The sequence below is a fragment of the Coenobita brevimanus genome, chromosome 106 (assembly GCF_032717465.1).
Source record: "Coenobita brevimanus isolate Jiangsu-jjx chromosome 106, ASM3271746v2, whole genome shotgun sequence".
In the NCBI taxonomy this organism is placed as follows: Eukaryota; Metazoa; Arthropoda; class Malacostraca; order Decapoda; family Coenobitidae; genus Coenobita; species Coenobita brevimanus.
In genome coordinates, this window is record NC_137059.1 from 3,368,273 (window position 1) to 3,393,596 (window position 25,324).

The 25,324-nt window shown below is 40.1% G+C and overlaps 1 protein-coding gene across 1 annotated transcript; it reads left to right on the forward strand.

The window, feature by feature from the left end:
- The first annotated feature begins 3,169 nt into the window (after window positions 1–3,169).
- Window positions 3,170–24,005, forward strand: LOC145416486 (uncharacterized). The gene is made up of 4 exons (XM_080285443.1): window positions 3,170–3,179; window positions 4,163–4,312; window positions 23,050–23,176; window positions 23,762–24,005. Exons 1-4 carry the CDS (start codon window positions 3,170–3,172, stop codon window positions 24,003–24,005), a joined length of 531 nt encoding a protein of 176 aa, XP_080141569.1.
- The last annotated feature ends 1,319 nt before the right edge of the window (window positions 24,006–25,324 follow it).

Here is a 25,324-nt window from a genome sequence, read left to right on the forward strand (position 1 = left end):
GTTGAGCCACCCATATGTGAGAAAATGCCGTTACTTGACAAGAGACTCACGATGGCTTTTCTCTCGCTCGTAATAGGCTACAGCTTGGCATTACTGGACTGAAGGGATTTAATGCTTTTGTATCTTTACCATGAGAGAGACAAAATACTGGATGATCCACATAGCTGGCCTATGTTGGTGGAAAATACACACGAGTAGTACTGTAGTGATAGTTGTAGTAGCCATAGGTGTGATTCAGGATTCATCTGAACATGGACCCAGTGGACTGAAGGTTGAAGTTGCCCTTCTGGCATCCACCATCCTCCTTGCAGGGGACAGGGATGGTGCTGAGGCCCATCAATAACTGGACAGTGGAACCACCAGGATTTGTCAGTGTCATCATGTGATGGCACTTCTAACACAAGTTAATATACAGTATGTCATTACTGTATTTGGCAAGCCTGTTCTTGCCTGAGGCAGTCTCAAAGCATGTTAAGGTTTCTCAGTGAGAGAGAGAGAAAAAAATCATTATACAAAGTAAAGGTCTCAATGCACAGACTTTATGGTCATGTCTCATTTTGCAGCAGTTTCAGGTAATTTCAGATGCAGTACTGTTTTACTTAAAATTATTGTAATCAACACATATGCCTAATTACCACTATAAAAGGTGATGGGTAGCATCCAGAAATAGGAAAGACATAGCACAAAAGAAAGATAAATGTCAGTTGAGTGCCCAGTGAAATGGACCACGCATCAATCACCCATCATTCAAGCTTCCGGAATCTTGCTCCACTCCACAAACAATGGCCATCCACACACTATATTTTATATGTTAGATTTGCTTCATGAGAATCAGTGAGATGGTGTCATTTTTTTTTTTCCAGCCAAGTCAAAATGGTAGTGTGACCAATGCCATGCTCATCCTCTACCTATACATACCTCAGTCATCTACAGTATTTTTATTTTTTGCATGCTTTATCTTCCATACCTTACATCCTCACACATTCATTAAACATATCCAACTATCTTTTTCTCCTTCAGTGCTTTCTTCCACTTTTACTCTCGCTCGCACATACCCTTTTTGCTACACTTACCATATTGTTCCTCGTTATGTGACCATACCATCTAGCAACTCCATTACTGAACACATCATTTCTACCTGAAGGAGTTGGTATTCTCCCCATTGTCCCAAGACTTCCTCACTGCTGGATAGCAGAATGGCAGGTATAATGAATTCTAAACATAAATAGGCTTGGTATAGTTCTCCAAAGGAATTTTGCCAGAACCTCTTCATCCGGGAAAGTTACTGAACATTTCAATACTAAGATGGCAGCCTTATATAATACTTGATTGTGCTAACAGCAAACTGTCACTTTTTTTTTTTTTTTTTTAAATGCTAGGAAGAAGGAACCAAAGGCCAGGAGCCTGCAAACTGTTCCTTCCAAGAAAAAAGCAAAATACAAGAGAGAGCCAAATTCAAGATCTGATCATTTCGAGATGCCTGTTTGATTTTGACCAGTAATCCAGAAGGTCCCCCATTTATAGTGTGGTAAATGTATGATGAATATTCAAAATGCACATCCCTTTCAGGTGCCTTCAAGCCTCTCTCTCTTTTTTTTTTTTTTTTTTTTTTTTTTTTTTTTTTTTTTTTAAATATGTATGAGGGATATGCTGTTAAATGCTTAATCAGTGTTTTTGTGCTTGAATTATCTGTCAGTGTATGTTTTATTACTGGCAAGTTGTCATATGCAAAATATGCTGAATCATCAAATTAATGAGAAGATATCAGTAAGAGCTTGAGTAACTGAATGAAATAAAATTTTATGCATCAATGAATACTGAATGCTTGAATGTGCACTGCTGCCAACTGTCTGATGGCTTTCTTTTGTTTTCCAACTCTATTCTTTTCTTTTCTTTGACACATTTTATGGACAATGTTCTTGCAACATGATACACTAACAACACTCAAAAGTAAACAATGAATCACAAAAGTCAGCACATAGTACAGTATTCATCACCCCCTTATCCCACTGTCCAATACCAGGAATCCTCCATTCTAAAATTCCCAGATAGAGTAGTGTGCCTGTATGATCCTTGTGAAGATTAGAATCAGTGTCTTGGAATATCGATGCTATTTTCATGATACAAATTAACAATTATTCTTGCCACTGAATTTATGAAGGTTTGTAGTGGACAGCTGTACAGTAGATTAGAAGTCACCTATTAGTATCCTTATGGTTTCACTTATACAGGGAAATAGATATCAAGACTATTTTCACCTTTGTATTTTGCAGATATTTCATGCTGCCTGTAATTCTTTAATTCTTTGATACATTAAATTTTATTGTATGTTCTTAAATAATAGGTTCAGAAGCACTGTAATGGATTTCACTCATCATTATCAGTACAGAGGACTATCTATCTATCTATCTATCTATCTATATATATATATATATATATATATTTTTTTTTAAGACAGAGAATGTGATCAGAAACATGATTTACTGTATTGTTTTATACTGTAATTTTTTTTTGCATTTCTCTCTGTGTCTGTCGTCAAGATGTGTTCACCTACCACTGTTAAATGCATTCCTATGCACTGGACAAGAATCTCATTTTTATCAGAAATGTGTGTTGTGCCACAAGTGCCTCTCATCCTCTTCACCTTCTTCAATAATCAGCATTAGCTCTTGCAGTTGTTATCACTGATTAATAAAATTTGTAAGCTTGAATGTCAGGCCGCTGACGGTAATTCACGGACTCACCTCAGACTAGTGGAGATAAAATCTGTTTGCCAGAGGTTGATCTCATAGCTTTACTGCTTGTATCTTCCTTATTGTAAGTTGTAAGGATTGTTGACAGAAGTACAATAAACTTGAGCAACTTTTAATATTTCATTGTCTTTTGCTATTTTATCCTATTCCTTCAATAGTTAGTTTGTAACCCATCCATGTATTTTGATTAATGTTGTAGATTGTGGAAAATAACATGGTTAGAAGCTCATTTTATACCCATGGAAATATTAAGCACAGCAAGTTTCTCGTATGGCATGCCATAGAATACGTGGTCATATTAACCCCTTCAGTCCAATGAAATATTTTAAGTTTCAGAGTAGCTCTGTCCAGATGATAATATTCAATTTAGAAAAGAAGTTTTGAACTATGAGAGGTCTCCCCCAAGATAAATAAAGATGACCAGAGGTAGGAAGAAAAAAAAAAAACTAATATATATCACCAGGTTAAAGTAAAAGTTCCTTTTATACTTCCATGGATATTGTTATACTGAAAATACAGTATCTTGTTCTGGTTAATTTCAATGATTTTATTTAGTAATGGGAAATCCACGGTATCTTTGGAGTTAAAAACTATCATATTAATGCTTGCACTGGTACGGCAGCACTTTGATGTTTTATTCTGGCTAACATGAAGAGATCTTTAAGTTGAGGTTTATTGAACCTGTGTCATTTGTTCAGTACTGAGTCAGGTGCTTGTTGTTTTTCATATTGATTGTTTAACCCCTTTGAGACCACTGATATTATTTTGTAGCTTATACATAATACTGTACTCACAGACTTTTTCAATTAATTGTGGAAGGATCTCTAGCAGCAGGAGGTTGGTTGGGGCTGAATCTAACCCCTTTGGTTTGAAAAGTCTGTCCTGGGCTGAATGGGTGGAGATATCAAGCGTAAAATAATACACCTTCAGTTCACATTGCAGTTTATCTTAATGGTATATCATTCCAGGTATGATAGATGAGTAAGTACTGTAGATGAGACAGTAATAAACGAATTACACTGTTCTTTGGCTCTTGGCGTGGGCATCAAGTAACTGCAGTAAGTAAAGTCAGTTTCCTGTGTAGTAGAGTGCAAAGTGAGTGTGCAGGATGGTACAAAAGTCCTTCCAGCCTTAACATGGTATCTAGGAAGTAAGTCTAACCATCTCTTCTGTAGTAGCTTTTTGCGTATGATTATGCTGGTGTTGAAGAGACACACCTTCACTCTACCTGGTAATATAAACAAACATCCCTCAACTCCCTTCAAAAGGAGGTTGGTGGACTATAAAAGGAGAGCAATTTCAGATTGTATTCCTCTGGGTTGACATTCAGATGAGCCTGGGGCCATAACAACAATAACAATAGTATAAGCTGAAATCCATACTGTACTGACTATTGCTCTCCTTTGCAGGTAACAGCACCATGTCTGCACTAGAGAGTCTGGTGGGTTCTTTAGGAGATGAAAACAACTCCGATGGTGCAAATGCCGGATTGGCGAGCAGCGTGACAGCATGTTTCACTGGTCCCACGCACGATGAGCCCCTGGCCTCTCACGACTCAGGTGATGCCACTGACCTGTGGACCACTAACCCTTGCACCACCTCCACTCTGCTTGCTGCCTCTGATCTCACTAACCCTTTGCTGACCAATCACCACCTGGTCCCCACAGGGTCTCTCCAGCAGGCGACAACAGGGAAGGTCAACTCATGCACCTCACCCTCACGCCAAAGCTGCTCTTGCCCCCTGTGTGGCCGACACATCGCACAAAGGCGCAGTCTGAAGCAACACCTCATGTCTAACTTCCATAGACTTACTCCAGTTAAAGCTGACAGTCTCGTTAAAGAATATCTAGCTGTTGTTACTAGATAAGATATTGAATATTCTGTCATTGGTTTTGTAGTGCAGGTACGCTGATACATTTTTGATATTATAGGATGTTTACTCTTACATTCCATTCTCATTTATGAGGTTGCTCAGGCAGAAGTTTATCATTAGCATTTTGCATATGCTATACAGTAAATGTTCTGACTATATTCAATGAATATATTTTGTATATTATCACTCAGTGTTGTCTCATACCTTGCTTACCATTTCAGTTTACTTCTTTTCCAATTTGTTCCCTTTTGTTCTGTATTTTTCTCCATCTTATCACTCCATAACTCATACTTGCTTGGCAACATCTTGATGACTATGCTGTATATGGCAGGGGTTGCATGGCATGTTGTCAGGCCTTTTCTAAATCTGTCACATATTTTCCATTCATGATCAGGATTTTGGCAATATTTATAAATGTCCTGCACACAGATGCTTTGTCAATTTTGGACTATAGTTGAGAGGATGGCAATGAGGCAGTTGTGATAGCATATTGAGCCCACCAGTAACTTCAGCACATCATTTTATGGACCAATAATAACATTAATATAAATGGCTGAGAACTCTTCAGGTTAGGTTTAAGACAGATATAATTACACAAAATAAGTACTTGAACCTGATGTACAAATTGATCTTGATTTAAGGGCATGCAGAACTGTCTGGTATTAAACAGTTATGCTAAATGTCATTTTTATTATAGAGTTTTCTTAAATTCAGTTACATTAAAAAAAGGTTCATAAGGTGGAAATGGAATCTTATGTAGCAGTAATTTCATATAAACATAAATACAGTAAGCTGCCTTAGACAGCTATCGTAAAAATGGCTACAGTTACTTATTAATTGGATTTATTACTTGGTGTGCTGTTTTATTGCTTTATTTTGCACACTTATTGATACTTGTTATTGAGCTTTGCTTTATGATTGTTCTTTGACACATCTATTGATTAATGAATATTGCAAACTCTGATTATCATCACATGTCCAGAAGGCTCATTAGACAACCGGTTATTATATCAGTGCTGTGCATGAATTTAAAGTAAGTTCAGACATAAAGTGTTACAGTGTAATTTATGGTCACCGTGGTATTTCTGTCCGGCCTGCTGTGTCAGTTAATTTGCTTTAAAATCGTGGAAGACATGCTAAAGAAATTCCAAATAGCTCTGAAATAATAGTGTCTCATGATTAATGCAGTACTGTATTTTTAAGACATGGTTTATGGAAAGGGGTCAAGAACTCCTTTATACCAGTAATGACAGATCTTTTTGCAAGTTATAGTAAATTTCATGGAGTGAAAAAAGGTCTTTGTGCCACCAAAAGCCCATTTTCCTCCATAGACAGTTTACCTGATATCTATCTATGTTTGCTTTTCTACTGAAGTATTGCTTTCCTCATCTTTCATATTTTCACAGTTATTACACAACAGATTCATATCATAATGTACACAAAATATACCCATATAAGTTGTGGGGAATGTAGAATTTGTTGCATGAAGGAAACCCCAGCTGTCAGGTCGCTGTCAAAACTGAAAACTAGTTAAAACAAATAAAAGGCTTTCATAAAGTCAAAAGCATGTTTTGCCTTAATTAGGATTTAATTGAAATACTGTACCTCATAGAATGAAGGTCATGCATCAGTATCCAGTCGCAACTCACAGACTCTGTGAGAGTGATGGATTCATCTTGTCACAGCCTGATGCCAAATTTGGAGATGCTGTAACTGAACTGTGCTTGTATCATTAGGGGAACACTCACTGAAATTTCACATTACTACAGTTGCATTGAAAATCAGGGCAGACTGTCACCATTCCTGTGTCACTGTTTTCACATCTCTCTCATGTGTCCTTATGACTGCTGCCTCATTCTATAGTGATTGTGTTTATGACCCTACTCTCATTTTTGAATTTCAGTCAATCAGGGGACTCATGGTAACTTCTTGTCTGCCCCGGATTTATGCCTCCCTCTTCATGACTTAAAAGAGCAAAAGCAGTACAATAAACCCCTTAGCTCCCAGAGTTCCTGTGTGAGGGATTTTGCTGGAAGGGTGCCAGGCATACTGCCCTCCTCCTGTCGGCTCATAGTCTTGAAGCTCTTGGGTCCCTACCGTGGGGTTCCCTTCTTTATTAAATTTTGAAAATGCCCAGTTCTGCCCTATACTGGGGACATGGGTCACAAAGGGGATAAATCCTTGTTGTTTATCAACTTTTTGACATTATGTTCTAGCTAATGAATCCATTGTAAATTAGAGAAAATTTGCTTATTGCAGTCCATTGTTACCAGTAAACCTGATTTGCTAGTTACATTGCTATAACATTGCCAGTTTTTGGCACCCTTTTTGATTAACAGTACCCATCATTTGTATTAACAGTAGACCTGAGATCAACATCTGCTTTTCATAAGCCACACATGCATTTTAAACATCAACTGTCCATTAAACTAGGTCACTGTGTACAGAGACAGTGCAGTCAACCTTTGTGATGTGCAGACAGCCGACAAATTACCTTTCTCACCTCAAAAATTTTTGTAGAAATACCATACATTAATAAATATCCATGCACAAGTAGATCAATATTTCTACCCATGAATGAAGAACTGGAAGACTGTAGGTGCTGCCATTCGTGCATAATGATTAGTTGAAGTTATTTTTGTCTATCAGAGACAGTGCTTGCCAACTAATGCTTAGGTGAGTGGAAAAGAAATTATCACCATCACATTGATAAAGGTTGCATCACCTTGAATCTCATCACTCAAGCACACCAACAAACTGCGCCATAATTTATACTCAGTGTAATCTGTGCATTAGAAGTCTGAATGATAATTTATGTTTTTTGAGATTTGAGGCGATAAGTAAGTGGTATGTGTGAACAATGCAATAAAATGGCATTTGTCCCTAATTACCTTAGCCTTCTGTTGCCATCACTGCTGTACTGTAAGGGTATGATGGGTCAGGAGTGTGAGCAAGTGAGGAGCAAGCAGTCCTCCAGACACAGGGAGGGCATCATTGACCTGACGTGGTACCAGGACCAAGTGAGTGTTGACAGTATTATGAAGTTGTCATGTTTTATCCTTGATAATCTGTCTAGCTTTAAAATTATTCATAGTGGCAGTATGTGGTAGTTCTGTGGGTTGAGCTTCATTACTTCATTTATGTTGGTTTTGGACTTAGGTTGGATATGAGTAACCCCCAGAGGGGCTCATGACCTTCAGCAGCATATCTCCATTGACTCCATGTTTTAACTTCTTCAGTCAATATTAAATTGTTTTGAAGCATCATTGTAACCCTGATGCAACATTCTCATCCTTTGATCCCTCCCTAGACCCTGTGGCTTCTACAAAGCTTGATCTGGTTGGGTGGGTATGCAGTCATACAATATATCTGTTCTTGCATCAGTTACTGTTTCCCAGCAATAAAGCTGCCCCATCATTTTTCAAGGTTTGGTTGAATTTGTCACTGCTGAGAGGAGACCCACTAGGAGACAATGAATGAATTTTTGTTATGGCTTCTCACATTCTGTTGTTTTCACCTTGCCCTCCTTCCCCCACTCTCTGAGATTTAAGATCTCTTTGGATCTTCTGGGGCTTTTTGAAGTCTCAGGACATTGATGTGTGAAGGCCCAGACTTTTTTTCTAGAGGTGTGTGTGGTCACAGCACTAATGCAGGTCTCAGGACACCTAAGTGGCTGAATAATTTTAACATTCATTTTGTCCCAGGGTGTTTTGAACAACTCCCTTCACACCACCTTCCTTGCTGGGCCTCTGAGTTCAGCCTCTCTTGGTTTGGCAGCTTCGAGGGAGAGGAGGGAGCCATTATGTTGATACAATAGTACTTTGCTCAGCTCTCTAGTCCTCTCATAGTTTTGGCTGGTGGGAGTAATTGAGGAGACTGTCAACATCTCTGACCTCATTTCATGAAGAGGGGAAGGGAAGATGGAGGTTATGCAAGGAAGTTGTCCTTGTTGCCCCCAAGTGCCTTGATTCAGTGCAAGTTAGCACTAGTGCAGTTTTTCTAATTAAATTGGTGTCACAACTCCTGTAGGGTAGAATCATTACTTTGACTTCTAGTTTAAAACAAGAGGAGAGTCCTGGTCATGTACATTACATCTCCATACATACATTCATTATCCATTCAATTAATCCCTCATCAGTTCTTATGCCTCATTAGTCATACCTCACTTTCTCACAGATTTGCTTACCATATCTAGTCATCATCTTGGTCTTCTATACCTCATCCTCCCAGCAGATTCACAAGCATTCACAAATTTGACCATTCTGCCTTTTGTTTCATACTGAGGCATTTCCTTGATTCACATGAAACTGTTGTGTATTTCACTTCTTATCACATTTTATGTTTTTCTCTGACATCACTAAGGTTTAGAAACTCCTTTGCTAATTCTGATCTTTTTGGGGAGAGTTTTTAATACAAGGACAGGCAAGTTACAGCACCTCACTCCTTGACTTATGACAGTGTCAGGATGAATACCTTACCCTGACTGCACATGTGTGCAGCAGTTGGATGCAAATTCTTGGCCTCCTTTTTGTTAGGTACCATAATGACCCACCAAAAATGAAAGCTAAAGGTTTTTGCATCACCAAAAACCATTTATCCTCTGAAGTGAGATCATAGAGGCATCTGAGGGGAGTTTTCATCCCATATTTTACCATCTCACAGTGTCGTCTGCCACACACTTAGAGTGGGAGTGAACATATTGATAATGGTTTTCAGACCTGGTTTTAAAACCTTCAAAAATTAAGAAATGTAGCCACTTCTCTTGTAATAGTCATCCTTAATAATATTCATGAAACTTGAAGAAGGCAGGGATGTGAGTTCATGCCTTCTTTAAGCATAATGGAGCGTTACTACCTGTTTCTTTGGTTAAATCAAGTATAACTGATGCTTACATTCACCAAACTCAGAACTTTTGTAACTGAAGTCTAAAGTTATTCCTTAGGTGCTTTAATAACCTCTCAGAAGAAAATTGGTCATAGCAGAGTATGAGTAAAACCCTGTTACATTCCATGTGCTATATTCATCTCTCTTTGTGAAGGCTGTTTTTCTTATTACAAATTATATTCTACCTGTCTGAAAGGCATGGATTTCCATCAGTTTATGTAGGATTGATCAGGTACAGTGACCCCTCCAGTTAAGCTGCTAATGTATCACTGAATTTTTCCATGGAAATCGAGCCATGCAAATGGTACTGTAGGAACCATTGTTAAAAGTCTAATTGGTATGAGGAATTCCAAAATATTTTCCAAAGTCCCCCTTGGCCCTCTTGAAAAATTTTGAAGCATTATGAGAAACACACTGAGGTGGTTTGGCCATGTGGAGAGGATGGAGGGTGAAAAACTGACGTAGAGAGTGTATGTGAGTGAGGTGGAGGGGGGAAGAGGGAAGGGGAGGCCGAGGATGAGATGGAGGGATGGGGTGGAGAGGTATATGAGAGAGGGGGTGTGTGAGTTGGGAGCAGGGCAGTGAAATGGCGGGGGACAGGACGACGTGGAGGCGATTTGTTTGTGGCCACCCCAAACGGGATTGAGGCATCTGGCAATAGATAGCTAGATAGAAATATACAACCTCTAGGAACATCACAAGTCATAAAAAAGGGTTAATTAGAATGTACGAAGTGGTAAATAAATGATGATCATATCCCAAGACAGGGGATAGAGCAATGCTTGGGTGTCAGGGAGAGATGTATCTAAGGCTGAGGGTCTAGAGAAGGGGAAATGAGTAGTGCCTCTAACCCTTCAAGGGATGAGGCTAGGCCCCACATCCCTCAAAGTTGCTCTCCCCATCATCATCATTTGCATGTGGTGGCGAGTGGGCCGGTGCAAAGGTGGATGGAGTGAGTCAGTTTTGGGGATTTTCCCTCACTTACCAGATTCTTTCCTGCATAACAGGATTCAGTGTAGAGTTTATCTCTTTGCATAAGTGGTGAAAATTGCAAATGGAACCACATAATTGGAGGCGTCACTGTAAAGCACTTTTAATTCATGAATTCCTTTATGATTTACTGTGGCTGCAGTACTTTCCAGTATTGTAGTTCAGAAAATACCTCATGTATTGTTAGCAGTGGAAGATGATAGCTACTGTGTATATTTTTTGTTAGCACTTGTGGTACACTATGTTGTAAGAATATATTTTAGACTAAAGAGATTTTCTTGCAGATTCAGTTCTGTTAATTTTTCATTTGTGTGATCATTGGTGATAAATGCTTCATAGCATCTTTGAGGTTCATAAGTACTGTATGTGCAGCAGTAATGTAGTCTCACAGTCCAGATTGTCGGTACACTTTGCAGAGGGAACATTTTTGTGTATGTCCACCTGGATAATAAAAGAAAAATATGCTCTTAATATCTAGAATACCATAAAATTTCATGCGCCATCCTAAATATATACTGTACATACATATACTGTAAAGACACATAACTGGTTATACCAGTACCTTGATTATACTTTGCAGTCTAGCTTTCACGCATCTCACATGTACCATCACAAGCAAAGATTTGTCAACAGTTCCGTAGCAGCATTGTGTTTTACATCCCATATTTTTCATTTCTTCCTGAATGTGAGAGAATATCCTTCTGTCTCATATTCTTTTGTTGTGAACTTGAAGGTGCTGTCACTTAGAAATATTTAATGTAACACCTTCCATCACCACAGCTAACAGTGAAGTATTAGCAAACTTTTTGTCCTGACAGTATCCACCTTCCACAAACACCACACAAAGTAGGAGTTGTTACCAATCCATTCCCTGCATATCACACAAGGCCATTGACCACCCTCCACCAATTTGCCATTGCCCACCCCAGTAACCATAACCTTTGTTTTCCTCATCCTTACTGCATACTCAAATGCCTAGACAATATACCGTCCCTTCAGTTCCTAAATTTCTCCACAGAACCTTCATTGCTGTCAGCAATCAGAACCAAGTCAGTTGTAAACAGCTGTTACAGCAACACAAATCTTAGTTCCCACAACAATATTTCAAGCACTATAATATAGCGAAATGTATCTGGATAGCTGAGGAAGGTGGTTACATGGGTGTGATGGTGATGTTTGGCATCCATAGTTGCTTCACTGGAACCTGAGGTGATAAAAGTGACAGCATAATTTGTTATATGGTCTACTGTGTCCTTCACCGTGAAAACAGCTGTAGATATTCTCTTTGAACAAGATTAGCTGACGAAAGTGCACCTCTCCGACACATGTGGCATGTGTCTTATAAAAGATTTTGACAGCAAATTACATCCTTGGTGTATGAAAAGTTTTAACACCAAGCTGTAGTATATTGTAGTAGCACTGCATAGTGCTACAGTATTTTGAAACATCGATTATCAAAGTCTTCACTCCAAAGGATTTGGACAGAATGGCTTGTTATTGCCATTTCCAGATAACACTGATAATATGGTCTGAATGGTGCAAACCATGGTGCTTGAAAGAAATTCAGCTGCGGCAAATCGTGCCTAATACCAACAGGGTGCTTGCTGTGGCTAGGATTAACAGAGCATTATATGGAGAAAATTACTTAATATACAAACAAAGAAGAAAGTGAACATTATCTCTTTGTTGAAATGGTTCCTTGTTGATTCACACGCCAAGAGTTGTCAGTAAAAAGGCATTATCGTAATGAATTGTGTACCTTGTATGTGGAAGAAACTGAGCGTGGGCTTATGTTCAGTTACTAATTCTTAGAGGGAAACAGAGGCAGGTCTATTCAGATTGTCTTCAGATGTTTTTATCAGTTTCTGACACCACCCCATCTGGAGCTGCAGTCCTGTTGAATATCCCATGAACACAGTGGACAGTGTATATATCCTGTCTCAAGATATATATATAGGTTAATGTGGCTGCATAAGCTTAAGGCTGTTTCACAGTGATTGGGAAAAATGGCTGTGTAAAATTATCGTGGACTCACATCAGTGAGTAGAGATCCAACCCAAGACATCAGAAAATGCATTGTCCTTCTGATGATCTTGAGTATTTATATCAGAGCTGAGTAAAGTAATGAATAGTCATTTTAAAGAGTAAACACTGTCATAAAGAGGTGTACATGTCTGGACTCAAATATGTCAAAGTGGCCCCTTTTTGGATATTCTCCACCCTTCTCAGGAGAAAGCCTTGTCAGCCATATCTTCATAGGATGCGTGACGGGGATTCCGCCGGCGTAGATGATGGGTCCGGGGCGAGATGGGACTCGAACCTGTGCTAGAGGGTACAGGGCACTGTGGTTCCCAGGCTGCCACTTCCGCCCAATAGAGAGGGGCCCGAACCTGGGATTAGCACCCCAGGAGGCTGCCCTATCAGTGGGTGTATAATGATGGGACAGTTGCAGTGCCAAGGCACGCTTGGAGGGTGTCCCTGCAAGTGTCCTGGTGGGGTGCCCTGAGGCCACTGCCACAGCCACTGGTAAGCTGGTGGGCTAGAGGTCCTAGATCCATTGCCTGGACCTGGGACTGTGCAGTGAGTGGGGCCTGTGGTATGTCTACCCCCTTTATTAATACTGACTGTGACTAAAAATAAGTTTCAAAGCAAGCCTGAGGACATTAAATCGCCCAGGGGATGAGGGTGGGTTCATGGAATGTGGGAAGTTTGAGGGGAAGAGCAGGAGAAGTCGTTGAGGCATTCAGTAGGAGGTGGGTGGATGTGGCATGTTTGCAGGAAGTCCGGTACAGGGGTGGATCAGCCAGAAAGATTGTTGGGAAGGATTGTTATTATAAGTTGTTTTGACAGGGGGGGGGCAGATGGATATGGGGGTGTTGATGTGATGGTTGTGGAGAAGTGGGTGGAATATGTTGTGAATGTTATGAGAGTAAGCAATAGGATATTGGTAGTGAAAATTCTGGTTGGTGGAATGATAACTACAATTATATCGGCATATGCTCCACAGGCAGGCTTAGATGAAGTATAGAAAGATAGATTTTGGGATGACTTAATATGTGTAGTAGGTGGTATGCGAGATGATGAGATAGTGATTTTGGGAGGGGACTTAAATGGTCATGTAGGTGAAGTAGCTCAAGGTTACGAAGGCGTACATGGGGGATGTGCATATGGTATAAGGAATGCGGAAGGGGAAAGGATACTCGTGTTTGGGGAGGCAATGAACATGATTGTGTGCAACACACATTTTTGGAAAAGAGAAAGTACGTTAATTACATATGAGTCTGGGGGAAATAGCAGTCAGATAGATTATTTTCTGGTTAGGAGGGCTGCTAGGAGGTTAGTGAGAGATGTTAAAGTTATAGGAAGTGAGGAATGTGTGCAGCAGCACAAACTATTGATTTGTGATATGGTGCTTATGGAACGAGTGATGAAAAAGTGGACTTATGTACCCAGGAGGAAAATATGGAAGCTGGAAAACCAAGTATGTAGTAAGGGATGCCTTCTATAGCGAGATGAGAGTGGTGGCTGAACAGGCAACAGTAGACAGAGGTGTTAATGAACACTACAGAGCCCTCAAGAACAACCTCTTGAGAGTTACAAATGTAATATGCAGTTGGACTAGAGGTCCACCAAGACATAAAGTAACTTTGTGGTGGGATGAGGGTGTAGAAGCTGCAGTTAAGGAGAAAAGAAGGCTTTTCCGGGAATGTAGGAAGAGTGGTAACAAGGAGGAATGCTTGGCTGCCAAGCGTAGGGCTGGAAGAGAGGTATACAGGGTGAAGTCTGAGTCACAAGGACTTTTACTTGCTAACCTAAACCATGGGGAAAGGAAAAATATGATATTTAAGGTGGCAAATCAGATGAAGAGGGATAATTGGGATATTATATGTGAGCAGTGTGTGAAGAATGATGAAGGAAGGGTAGTGGTAAACAGTGGGGATATTAAAGATGCATGGAGAGATCATTATAACCAGTTGTTGAATGAGGAGTTTGACTGGGACAGGGAAGGTTTGGAGCCAGCAGATCCAGTGTTTGGCCCTTGGCCTTTGATTGACGTTGCTACTGTGAGTGAGGCAGTAGGCAGGATGCAGGTGGGGAAGGCAGCAGGTGTGTCGGGGTTGGCTGCTGAAATGTTGAAGGCCTCAGAAGATATAGGGGTGAGGTTAGTCACTGGCCTGATAAATATGATTATATATGAGTGTGTTGTCCCAGATGATTGGTTGAAGAGTGTAATTGTAAATGTGTATAAAGTGAAGGGTGATGGCCTGGAAAGAGGAAATTATAGAGGTATAAAGTTTTTAGATCAGATAATGAAGGTAATGGAGAGAGTCCTAGAAGATATGATTAGAGAAAGAGTGAATATTGATGAGAAGCAATTTGGGTTTATGCCAGGCAGGGGGACCACTGATGTCATACTCATTGTTCGACAGCTTCAGGGAAAAATACATTGGGAAGAGAAGGGATCTCTATTTTGTTTTTATTGATTTTGAAAAGGCCTTTGACAGAGTCCCTAGAGAGGTGGTGATGTGGGCAATGAGAAAGCTTGGCTCGGAGGAGTGCCTGGTGTAGGGTGGTTATGGCCATGTATGTGGGTGCTTGCACCCAGGTAAGAGCGAATGGAGATTTGAGTGATGAGTTTTCCATGAACGTTGGTGTGTATCAGGGGTCAGTTTTGAGTCCCTTGTTGTTTATCATGGTACTTGAAGCCCTCTCACGTGACTTCAGAAACGGACTTCCGTGGGAGATGTTCTATGCTGATGATTTGGTGTTGATTGCAAGGAACGAAAGGGAGGTGGAGGAAAGATTTAGGAAGTGGAGAGATGGTAAGGGTTTAATGGTAAATGCAGATAAAGCGAAAGTGATGATATCTAGGGTTGGTGGCGGTACTGTCAAAGACGAGAGAGAGTGGCCATGTGCAGTTTGCCACGTGGGCATGGGAAGTAATTCCATCTTGTGTAGTGTTTGTGATAAATGGGTGCACAAGAGATGTAGTGGTATCAGAGGTAGAGTGCGAGATAATGCTGATTTTATGTGCACGGCGTGTCGAGGAGAGCAGGTGGAGATTGTCAGGCGTTAAAGGACTGACCTTGCTAGTGAGCCTCTTACTTGGGAGACATGTTGTGTGCTGGAGGTGGGGCTGGAGCTAGCTCTGTGGCTACAGTGAGAAGTGGTTGGAAGAAGTTCAGGGAGCTCTTGCCTCTCCTGATATTAAGAGGACTCTCCCTATGTGCTATTGGGTCTTTGTATGCAGCGTGTGTTAAGAGTGTAATGCTGTATGGTAGTGAAACCTGGGCAGTAAAGGAGGGGGATATTCGCAGGCTCAGACATACAGAAATGATAATGATTAGGTGGATGTGCAATGCATCCCTGCATGCAAGGCCTAGGGGGCTGGGTTTACGATGGAAGAGTTGAGAGGTGGGATGGGACAGGAGTGTATTGGTGTTGTGATGAGGAGAGGTAGATGGAGATAATTTGGGCATGTGGAGAGGATGGGTGACGATAATTGGGTGCAGAAGGTGAGAAGTGTTAATATTGGGGGTGGGGTTGTGAGGGGTAGACCGAGAAAAACGTGGGACGAGGTCATTAAGTGTTCTCTCAGGGTTAAGGGACTGAGCAGGGAGGTTGCAATAGATCTTGCAGCATGGAGAGCCGCCATTAGGTAATGAAGGCCGATGCATGCAAGCATGTTGGAGCCTTCAAAAATGAAAATGATTCCTTGGCCCTGATGGGAAAAAGTCAGGTCATAGGTGCAGAACAAATTACAACCAGCCAGTGTTGACTTTTACAGGTGACAGCACTTGGAAATGAAGAAGAAGGCACTTCAGGTACAGATTATGAAGTTTCTCCACCACTGGAAGTTAACAGTACTGTTTGCCATAAACAGTGCCAAAAAGCAGGGTGTTACAAAATTCAGTATTTACTCCTGTTGGTGAAGAGTGCAAGTACTATCTCACCAAAAATTATCTTCAAATTAAAGAACTTTTTGGGGTACTTCCTTTCCATAATTCAGCTGAACCACAAACAGTCAGTTCCCCTGCACTAGTACCCTGGACTATCTCTTGGATGAAAAGTATGAAACTGTTTATTATTTTGAAGGTCAGTTTTTTATGGGATCATTTTGAAATACCAGTTAGTCCATGTTTTTAGGTTGAGTGTAGATTGGCAGTATGCACTGGTGATTATGGTCTGTGAGACTGCACATTAATAGGGTGATACTTTGTTGCCACACTAGTGAAGCAAAGGTGATTTGGGGAAAAGAAATTATAACAAACATGAAAAGTATGTCTTTCCAATGCGCACATCTTTTATAACTATGAATCTCATGTTGCAACTCAATATCAGTTGATTCTTCCCAAAAAGGTTTTATTCACAGATTACATATTGAAACTGTCAGGGTTCAAAACAGTTTCTTGTACAAAATGTACAATTCAGAACATGTTTTGTTTAAATAGTGCAGATGATACGCATGCATTTGTTTAAAGACAAGCTACGACTCAAAATTATCAGCTACTCAGTTAGTTACCCATTTGTGGCCTCTTATTTGAATATATAGCAGGCGATTTTAATTTTATTTCTGATTATTGGGAAAGAATACTCCGGTACGCACGTGTGATGTCATAGGTGTAGCAACACTCTGCACGTGAATTAATGTCGAACTGTACACATTAATCTCAGCTGTGGGAAGAACAGCACCATGGTGGTTTATGTAATAGGTGCTCTAAGTACAGTATGTGGCAGGAAGCAGCCTGAATGGAAGATATAATGGCATAAGAATTTCATAACAGATAGGTCACAAAAACAAGTAAGGCTGCAGTCACTTTCAAGATTCTGTATGGTACTGAATATTTGAATGACTATTGCTGTAGACTAGACTGTATAGATTGGTAGTCTTAAGGAAGGCTGCTAAGTATGTGCAAGTCAACATGACAACACTGCATTGACCACACAGTCAAATTGTTTAGTTACCAATATATAAAACTTATTATTGTACTGTCTATTTTTGTATGTAAAGGGCATTGATCTCATGTTCATTATTTTCATATTTGATGTTGAATTATTGCTTTGACTTATCTCTTGGTCTTAATGAGTGTTTATACAGAATTTCACTGTGTTATATCAGTGTAGTGAATGTATATTCTGTGATAATAAATGTACAGTAAAAGATATTACATATTTCAATATTCCTATAAATTTTGGAAATTTTATATTAAATTTTGATTTACATGTTCAAAATAAAATTAGAGCTAATTTTGAATATAGAATATTGAAGAGGTACTATCAGTCTCTGAATATGCATTCATACCCTGTGGTTTGTCTGCTTCAAGTCCATTGTTTCTGAGCTGTAGCACCTCACTGTTTTGAGTGATTAATTATTAAGACTTTTGTTATGCACTGTCTATTGTTGAATTACTGTGTTGTTAATTGTGACAGGTGTCTGCCAAAAACAGCTGTCCAGTACATTGTAATCTCAAAATACCAGTTATGAACATATTTCCTTTATTGGAGATGTGAAGTGGGTGTCTGACTGTACACACTGTTTCATTATTTAACAGACATATTTCTGAATTAATTCTGTTGCCAGTAAACAGAAAATGTTCCTTATTTTCATGTTTATAAAACCAAAAGCCTTTATTATACCTGGGTAGTAGTCACAAACAAAGCATTATACATATACAGCCATAGCTTAATACAAGCCACTCTTAGTTTTTAAAAGATCTGAGTGAATCAGTGTAGCTGAACATTGACTGCCAGGGTGATAGAAATTTTGATATGAATTATACTGATATTTAATTTAACTATACTGTACTGACATACCATTTATTGATGTACCCAGACAAAGCAGTGCTGAATTTACAGAATCATAACAAATTGAAGACCTCAGAGAATTTACAGTTTGTTTCTTTGTGTGTAGAATATGTTAGGAGTGTAATGTGGTATGGTAGTGAGACTTGGGCAGTAAAAGAAGAGGATATATGTAGGCTCAGATACATAGAATTGACAATGATTAGATGGATGTGTAGTGCATCTCTGAATGCGAGGCCTGGAGAGCTTGGTTAGCAGTTGAAGAGGTGAGAGGCAGGATGTGGCATGTATTGGTGTTGTGATGAGAAGGGTTAAACTGAGATAGTTGGGGCATGTGGAGAGGATGGAAGATGACAATTTGGTGCGTAAAGTGAGAACTTTAAACGTTGGGAGCAGGGTTACGAGCTGCAGACCAAGAAAGACCTTGGACTAGGTCATATAGTGTGACTTCAGGGATAAGGGAGTGAATAGGGAGGCTGCTAGAGATTGAGCAATGTGGAGAGCTACTATTAGGTAATCAAGGCCAACACATGCAAGCATGTTGGAGCCCATATAAATGAAGCAAAGCAGAGTGAATGAGAGTATGGGTAGAAGATGCAGTATGCCTCTCTTAAAGTGGAGGGTGGGGGGCTTGCAGGTACAAGGCATTAACAAATTCCATTGTAACAAATAGTAAAGAGAGAGTGATGCACCAGTACAGTGAAAAAAAGAGACATGTACGAGGTGCTACCCAAAAGTTCCATTATTTGAATAGAGGGAGCCAACCATTTTGCAGTTTTGCCTTTTTCCACTAGGAGGAGTCAGCAGCACCCCTTGTGCGTCAGCATGGCCCCGGCCTTGTCTGTGAGGGGACATGTTGTTGAGCTGTGCTTACTATTGTAATATGGTGTGTAAGTGGTTTGGTGGTTTTACAATGGTGGACCTCACGGAACAAAGAACCTGCATGAAGTTCTGCTTCAGGATCAACAAGACGGCTGCAGAAACTCACTGGTTGCTTCAGCAAGCCTTTGGTGACAATGCCATGTCCCAAAGCAGAACATTGTTCTGGTACAAGCTGTTCAAGGAAGGACGAATGTCCTTCAAAGACGATGACTGTTCGGATGACCGTCAACAGCAACAGCTCCAGAAAACGTTGGAAATGTTCATCAGGTTATCTTTGGATATTGTAGAAAAACTATCCCTGATGTTTGTGATATCGTTGGACTGTCGTACAGGAGCATGCAATGCATTTTGTCAAACATATTGGGCATGAGAAGCATCACCGCAAAATTTGTGCCAATATGGCTGAGTGACAAGCAGAAGGCACATCGCACTGCAGTTTGCAGGGAGCTCAAGAATCAGGTCAGAGATGATGCCACCTTCATCTCCAAGATCATAACTGGTGATGAATCATGAGTTTATGGTTATGACCCAGAGACAAAGCACAGTCATCGCAATGGAAGTCTCGCAGTTCACTGAGGCTGAAAAAAGCGTGTCAAGTTCGCAGAAATGTTAAGTCGATGTTCTTTTTCTTCGATATCCAAGGGATTGTTCACAAGGAATTCGTCCCAGCCCGTCAATCTGTAAGCGGAAAGTTTTACTCTGAAGTTTTGCAGCGTCTGAGGGAGAACATCCGCCACAAACATCCAGAACAGTGGAAGAACAAGGACTGGGTCCTGCATCATGACAACGCCCCCGTTCACACATCAATTGTTGTCCAGCAGTTCCTGGCTTTCACTAACATGGTAGTCGTTCCCCACCCACCCTATTTATCTGACCTTGCCCCCTGTGGCTTTTTCCTATTTTACAAACTGAAATTACAACTGAATGGGCATCAGTTTGACTTAATTGAGGAGATCCAGACAGAATCGCAGGAGGTGCTCAAGACCATCACACCTGAAGCCTTCCAGGGATGCATGGACTTGTGGAAAAAATGCTGGGACCACTTTATACATGCCCAAGGGGACTACTTTGAAGGCAACAGTGAGAACTGGGAGGTAAGGTAGCTTATTTTCCTGTAATATTCAAATTACTGGAACTTTTGGGTAGCACCTCATATTTGTGTTGTGTAATGGTAAAGAAAGAGATGCATGTATGTTTTGTAATGGCTGGCTTGCACACACCTGACAAGGGTGGGCAACATTACTAAATATGTTCAAGCGGTATTTGATGAGTCTTGAAGGGCAACTGTTGTGTATGGTTGAGAAATACCACTTTCTCTGGAGTAGTAACCAGCCTCCACCCAGTGCATCATGTACCAGTATAGGTGTGGCAGGCTTTGGTAGTGTAGGGCAAGAAATGCATATGGAAACTGTGTTGAGTGGCTGTGTTTTTAAAGAGGCGTATATATCACAAAAGGAACCTAGATAGGGTGCCTTTCATTCATTCATTTATGAAGGCTCCACTGTGCTGGCATTCAAATGCCTTGGTCACTTAATGGCGACTCTCCACGTTGCTCAATCTCTAACAGCCTCTCTCTCTTCGGTCCCTTATCCCTGACACAAGTGAAAACACATGATGCAACATAGTATTGCACCCTCTTAAATGCCTGATCCCTGAGTGGGACCGAACCCAATTTGGGAGAACTGGTGGACACACATGCCACCAACCTGACAATTGGAGACTCCAGAGGGAGAATGGAGGAAGTTAATGAGAAGAGAATGTTAAACAGACAAAAAGCCTTTAACTCCAGATTAGCTTTGTTCCTGGGTTATGGTTGCTCTTGTGTGATCTTATATATGTGCTGTGGGGAAGGTTTGCTTTTAAAGTTTCAGAGTGGGCAGAGTGTCCTTTGTGTATAAACCTTCCATTTTAAAGAGGCAGAACCCATTTTCTACTTTGATGCTTTTCGTTGCTGAGCTCAGCCTTTGTAGCTAGCTATAGGGGAAAAAAAATTGTCCTTCCCCCCCAAAAAAAAAAAAAAAATCATTGAAATTCATATACAGGAGTTCCTAACTTGAAGTACAGATAGCTGCTATTCCACTTGTTTCCCTTCCTTATTGTACAGTATGATGACATGCATTTAAACAGTCAGATAGCTTCAGATGAGCACTGTATGTTGCATAGAACTGGAAAGATACAGTACTCTATTTCCAATTCATGGGACTGTGGTCTTTTTTTTTATATTTATAGTATATACTGTAAAAAAAAGTATTAGCATTTTTGTGACCACTGAGGATTGTAATATTAACCCATCACTTCCCGAGCTATTTCGCACATCTGACACCCCCCAGTCCCGAGGTATTTTCAAAAAAATTTTTTTTAGCTAAAACCTCTGCTTTTGGTGAGAAACATCGAAAATTCATAGAGAAATCACTCACCTGAGGTTTCAAATACTCGATCCAGATACCAGTACCTCCTTACCTGACTGGGTTCTCTAACAGGCTGGCACCAAAGAAAACGAGTTCTATGGGAGGGTAACTATTTCACACCACTCATAAACGGTATTTATTTATTTACTTGGTACGAATTTATATGTAGCACGAGAGTATATTGGTTTTCAAACAGTAATATAGTCATTATAAGCATTGTTTCACATACTAACTCATCACCATACCTGACCTTCTTTTGCCACGTTACCTGATCATTATTTCTGACTGTTTCTTCCTCTAATGCTATGTAAACCTTGTCCTCCACATTGTCATCGATTGGGGAATCACTATGGCCCTGAATGTCTTTACTGGCCAGGTCACTGGTAACAGGTGAATTGCCGAGACAATGGCATGAGGGGGGGAGGGGGGAGGATATGCGGTGTAAGGCATTGTCCCTGCTTGGCATCTTGTAGAGGAATAGAGGAAGGTGTCTCGTGTATACGAGACACCTTCCTCACGCGCAAAAATTGAAAATTGTGCAAATTAGGGACCTTGCAATTGCACGACGTACCAGTACGTCACCAGGACTGGGAAATGCAAAATGTTGCAACGTACCCATACGTCGACGGGACGGGGTGGGTTAACACATAGTAGCTATCTTGATTTCACCAGTATTGAGGTAGTCCCCTCTCATCCTGTTCTCTTGGGAGCCTGAGGACCTCAGTGCCTCCACTATCTTTGCCGAGCATGTACTGTATTTTAAATCATTGTGACTTTGACCAGAGGATCTCATTAATACAGTATTCAGTAAAACAAAACAAATGCATTATACTTGCATAAAACAAGAAGTGTGGCAAGTAGTTTATTACATATTGCTGAAGATGATTTTAAAAGGTTGGAAATTTTGTCTACATTTTGAAAATATGCTTAAGCAGTTTCTTTAGTCTCATTCACAGATAACCAGTTTGGCAGTCTACTTAGGTGCTGAAATAATGTAATATATTCCACCAAGTTATATTCAAAGTGAAATGCAAGCAGTGTACAGTAACATACTTGTGTTTCATTAGGATATACAGGGTGTTCTGATAAAATTTTGAGAAATTTTAGGGTTAATTTTGAATAAAGAATTCTGTATCAACAGGGGTCAAATTCCCAGTCATTATAGGGCTATAGTTACTGATGACAATATTGGTAGAAACGGTTTACCTCAGAATTCACCCTTAAGATCAGAAGTAACTGTTGCTCCATAATGGCTGAATATTGGACCCCTGTTAATGTAGCATTTTTTGTTCAAAATTAACCCAAGGATAAACTGCTGAAGTTTCTCAAAAATTTCCTAGGACATCTTGTACGAAAACTGCCATCTTTCAAGATACTTAAACTAAGGTATTATAGCAGACAAGTTTCCCTGTAAAGTTCCCGGATATCTAATTGCCACATTCATTTCATCTAACAGAAGGTAAGCTTCCAGCATCAATTGTTGGGAGTGCTGGTAGTTTAGGATGTTCCAGCTCCCCATATACCCAACCCTCAAGACAGCGGTGTCACTGCCCCACATGTGGACGCATGCTCAGCCAGAGGAGGTAAAAACAACCTCAAAATGAACTCCAACAACTGTACTCCTTTAACTTTACATACATACATACATACATACATCATCTAATCCTTTGCTGCCTCATGAGGAGTGTAGGAGCCTGGGGCTAGGCAAGTTGGTCCTGACAGTTAAGATGAGAGTGACCAGCCTCACACATCCCTGAGTGGCATTACGTGAGCAATAAACCCCAACCACTCCTTGGATGTAAACCTACACAGGCTAGTTTGACCTAAAATTTGTAACTCTCCATCTTGCATGCTCAGTTGTAGCAATCAGTTACAGTAATTTAGAATAATATTCTTGTCATGAGGAAGTGCTAGGGGAAAGATGTTAAGTTGTATAATTTTATTATTCTGCCATTGAACTACATGAAATAATCCACAAAAGAATGAGTATCTGGACCAAGCTGAAGTAAAAGAACTGCTATATAGTCATGGGTGGACAAGACAACTTTGTTTATCAAGTCACAAGAGACATACATTATTGATGTATTCAGTTTGATGTAAATATAGAATTGGCATTTATTTTTCATGGGTCTCTGAAATGTTATACTACTAGTGGGTCATCTTTGCAGGAACCTGAAACAACACATGATCACCACACACAAGATGACTCCTGACGATGCCACTGTCATTGTGAAGCGCTACAACTTTGAGCTTCTGGTTGATGAGCCGATGCTGCCGCCTCTCCCCCAGCCCTCCCTCCCACACCTGCCACTCCTGCCATCACCTCCACTAGCTATGCCGATGCTCCCAAATATTGCCCCAATATCACCACCACCTGCCGTGCTTCCACCTAAAAGCCCTCTCTCTTCATAGCCTCCAGCAGTGCATGTAATTTCGATATCAGTTTCTTATATTCTTTGTTTGTTTGTTTGTTTTTTTTAATGTTTCTTCAACTGTGATTCCTGTAGAGTTTAATTACTACATACAGTTATAGGTATTTATACTATTAGCATTAATTTTGCAGTTTTTTATATCATCACAAAATGTTAGAGAATAGTCACATTGTGATTTTTAGAGCCATTGTGTTACTAAGATATGAAAAAAGATTTATATGAAATTTTGTATTATCATTAATGCAGTGTTTCTGGAGAGTAGGGATTTGGAAATGTATTATATTATAGTTTACTCACTTTATTACATATAATGCTACTGTTTATACCTGAACCTTTGATAGTTGTGTAATGGTGATCGTTAGTGGAGAATTTAACATGTACAGTGTTTACTTTTGCAGAAATACTATACTCCTGATAAGAACTATATGACCTGGTGGTTAGCAAATAGAATTTGTTGTAGAGCTATGTTTATGCAACACTGAGCAGTATCTGATATAGGAAAGACATTTATTCGCAATATTTACGAGTCTTGTTGTTTATATTCATATCTCTTCATGAGTAAGTACATTAGAATCTTATTCTTTAGAAGAAAGTAAAAAAAATTAACATGGTTCTATAAAGTTAAGGATCATTTTTTTCCATCTGGAGACTGTGGTGGCATTTATAGGAGAAAGACTATCCCTCCATACCCAGTTGCCATACACAAGTTCAAGTGAGGTAAGGGATTCATCTTGACACAAGCACAAGCCAAGAGAGAGGTGCTTTAGCTTCATTTTTTCTTGTGAACTATTGTGATACTGTCTGCATGAATGTATACATTGCTGTGGTAGCAGCAGGGGTCGGGGTAAACCAGTGCTGAACCTAGTTCTATGTTCATATGTCTCACTTGTTGCCAGATTCACACAACTGTTTCATTGCGTAATGACAGTTGCACAGAGTAACACTTTGGGGATGAGCTGTTGGGAGGAAGAGAAGGTTTATTACTCCTTGAGTGAGTCTTAGTGACTCTCAGACAGAGGAAAAATGGTTTTTAGGCTTTGTCGAAGCTTGTTTTTGTAAGTCATTAATACATCTTACCAAAGGATGCCAAGCTCTGTCGCATGTTTTCTTATGCAGTACAGTATTTACCTCAGCAGTCCCTACTCCCACCCCCAACCCATCTTAGTTTGTATTTTTCTCTACGTATGACTTCCGGTCTTTTGAATACAGTGTGTCCAGACATCCCAAAAATGAATGAATCATGACCCTGATTTTGTTTTGTTCTGTTTACCTTGGAAAGGACACCTCTGTGGGCTTTTA

What these genes read in the sequence shown, in the direction of transcription:
- LOC145416486 (XM_080285443.1), top strand. An exon ending in CCTGGCCTCTCACGACTCAG is followed by an intron (nt 4,313 to 23,049) that starts GTGATGCCACTG and finishes TTCATCTAACAG; the next exon opens with AAGGTAAGCTTCCAGCATCA. An exon ending in CGCATGCTCAGCCAGAGGAG is followed by an intron (nt 23,177 to 23,761) that starts GTAAAAACAACC and finishes TCATCTTTGCAG; the next exon opens with GAACCTGAAACAACACATGA.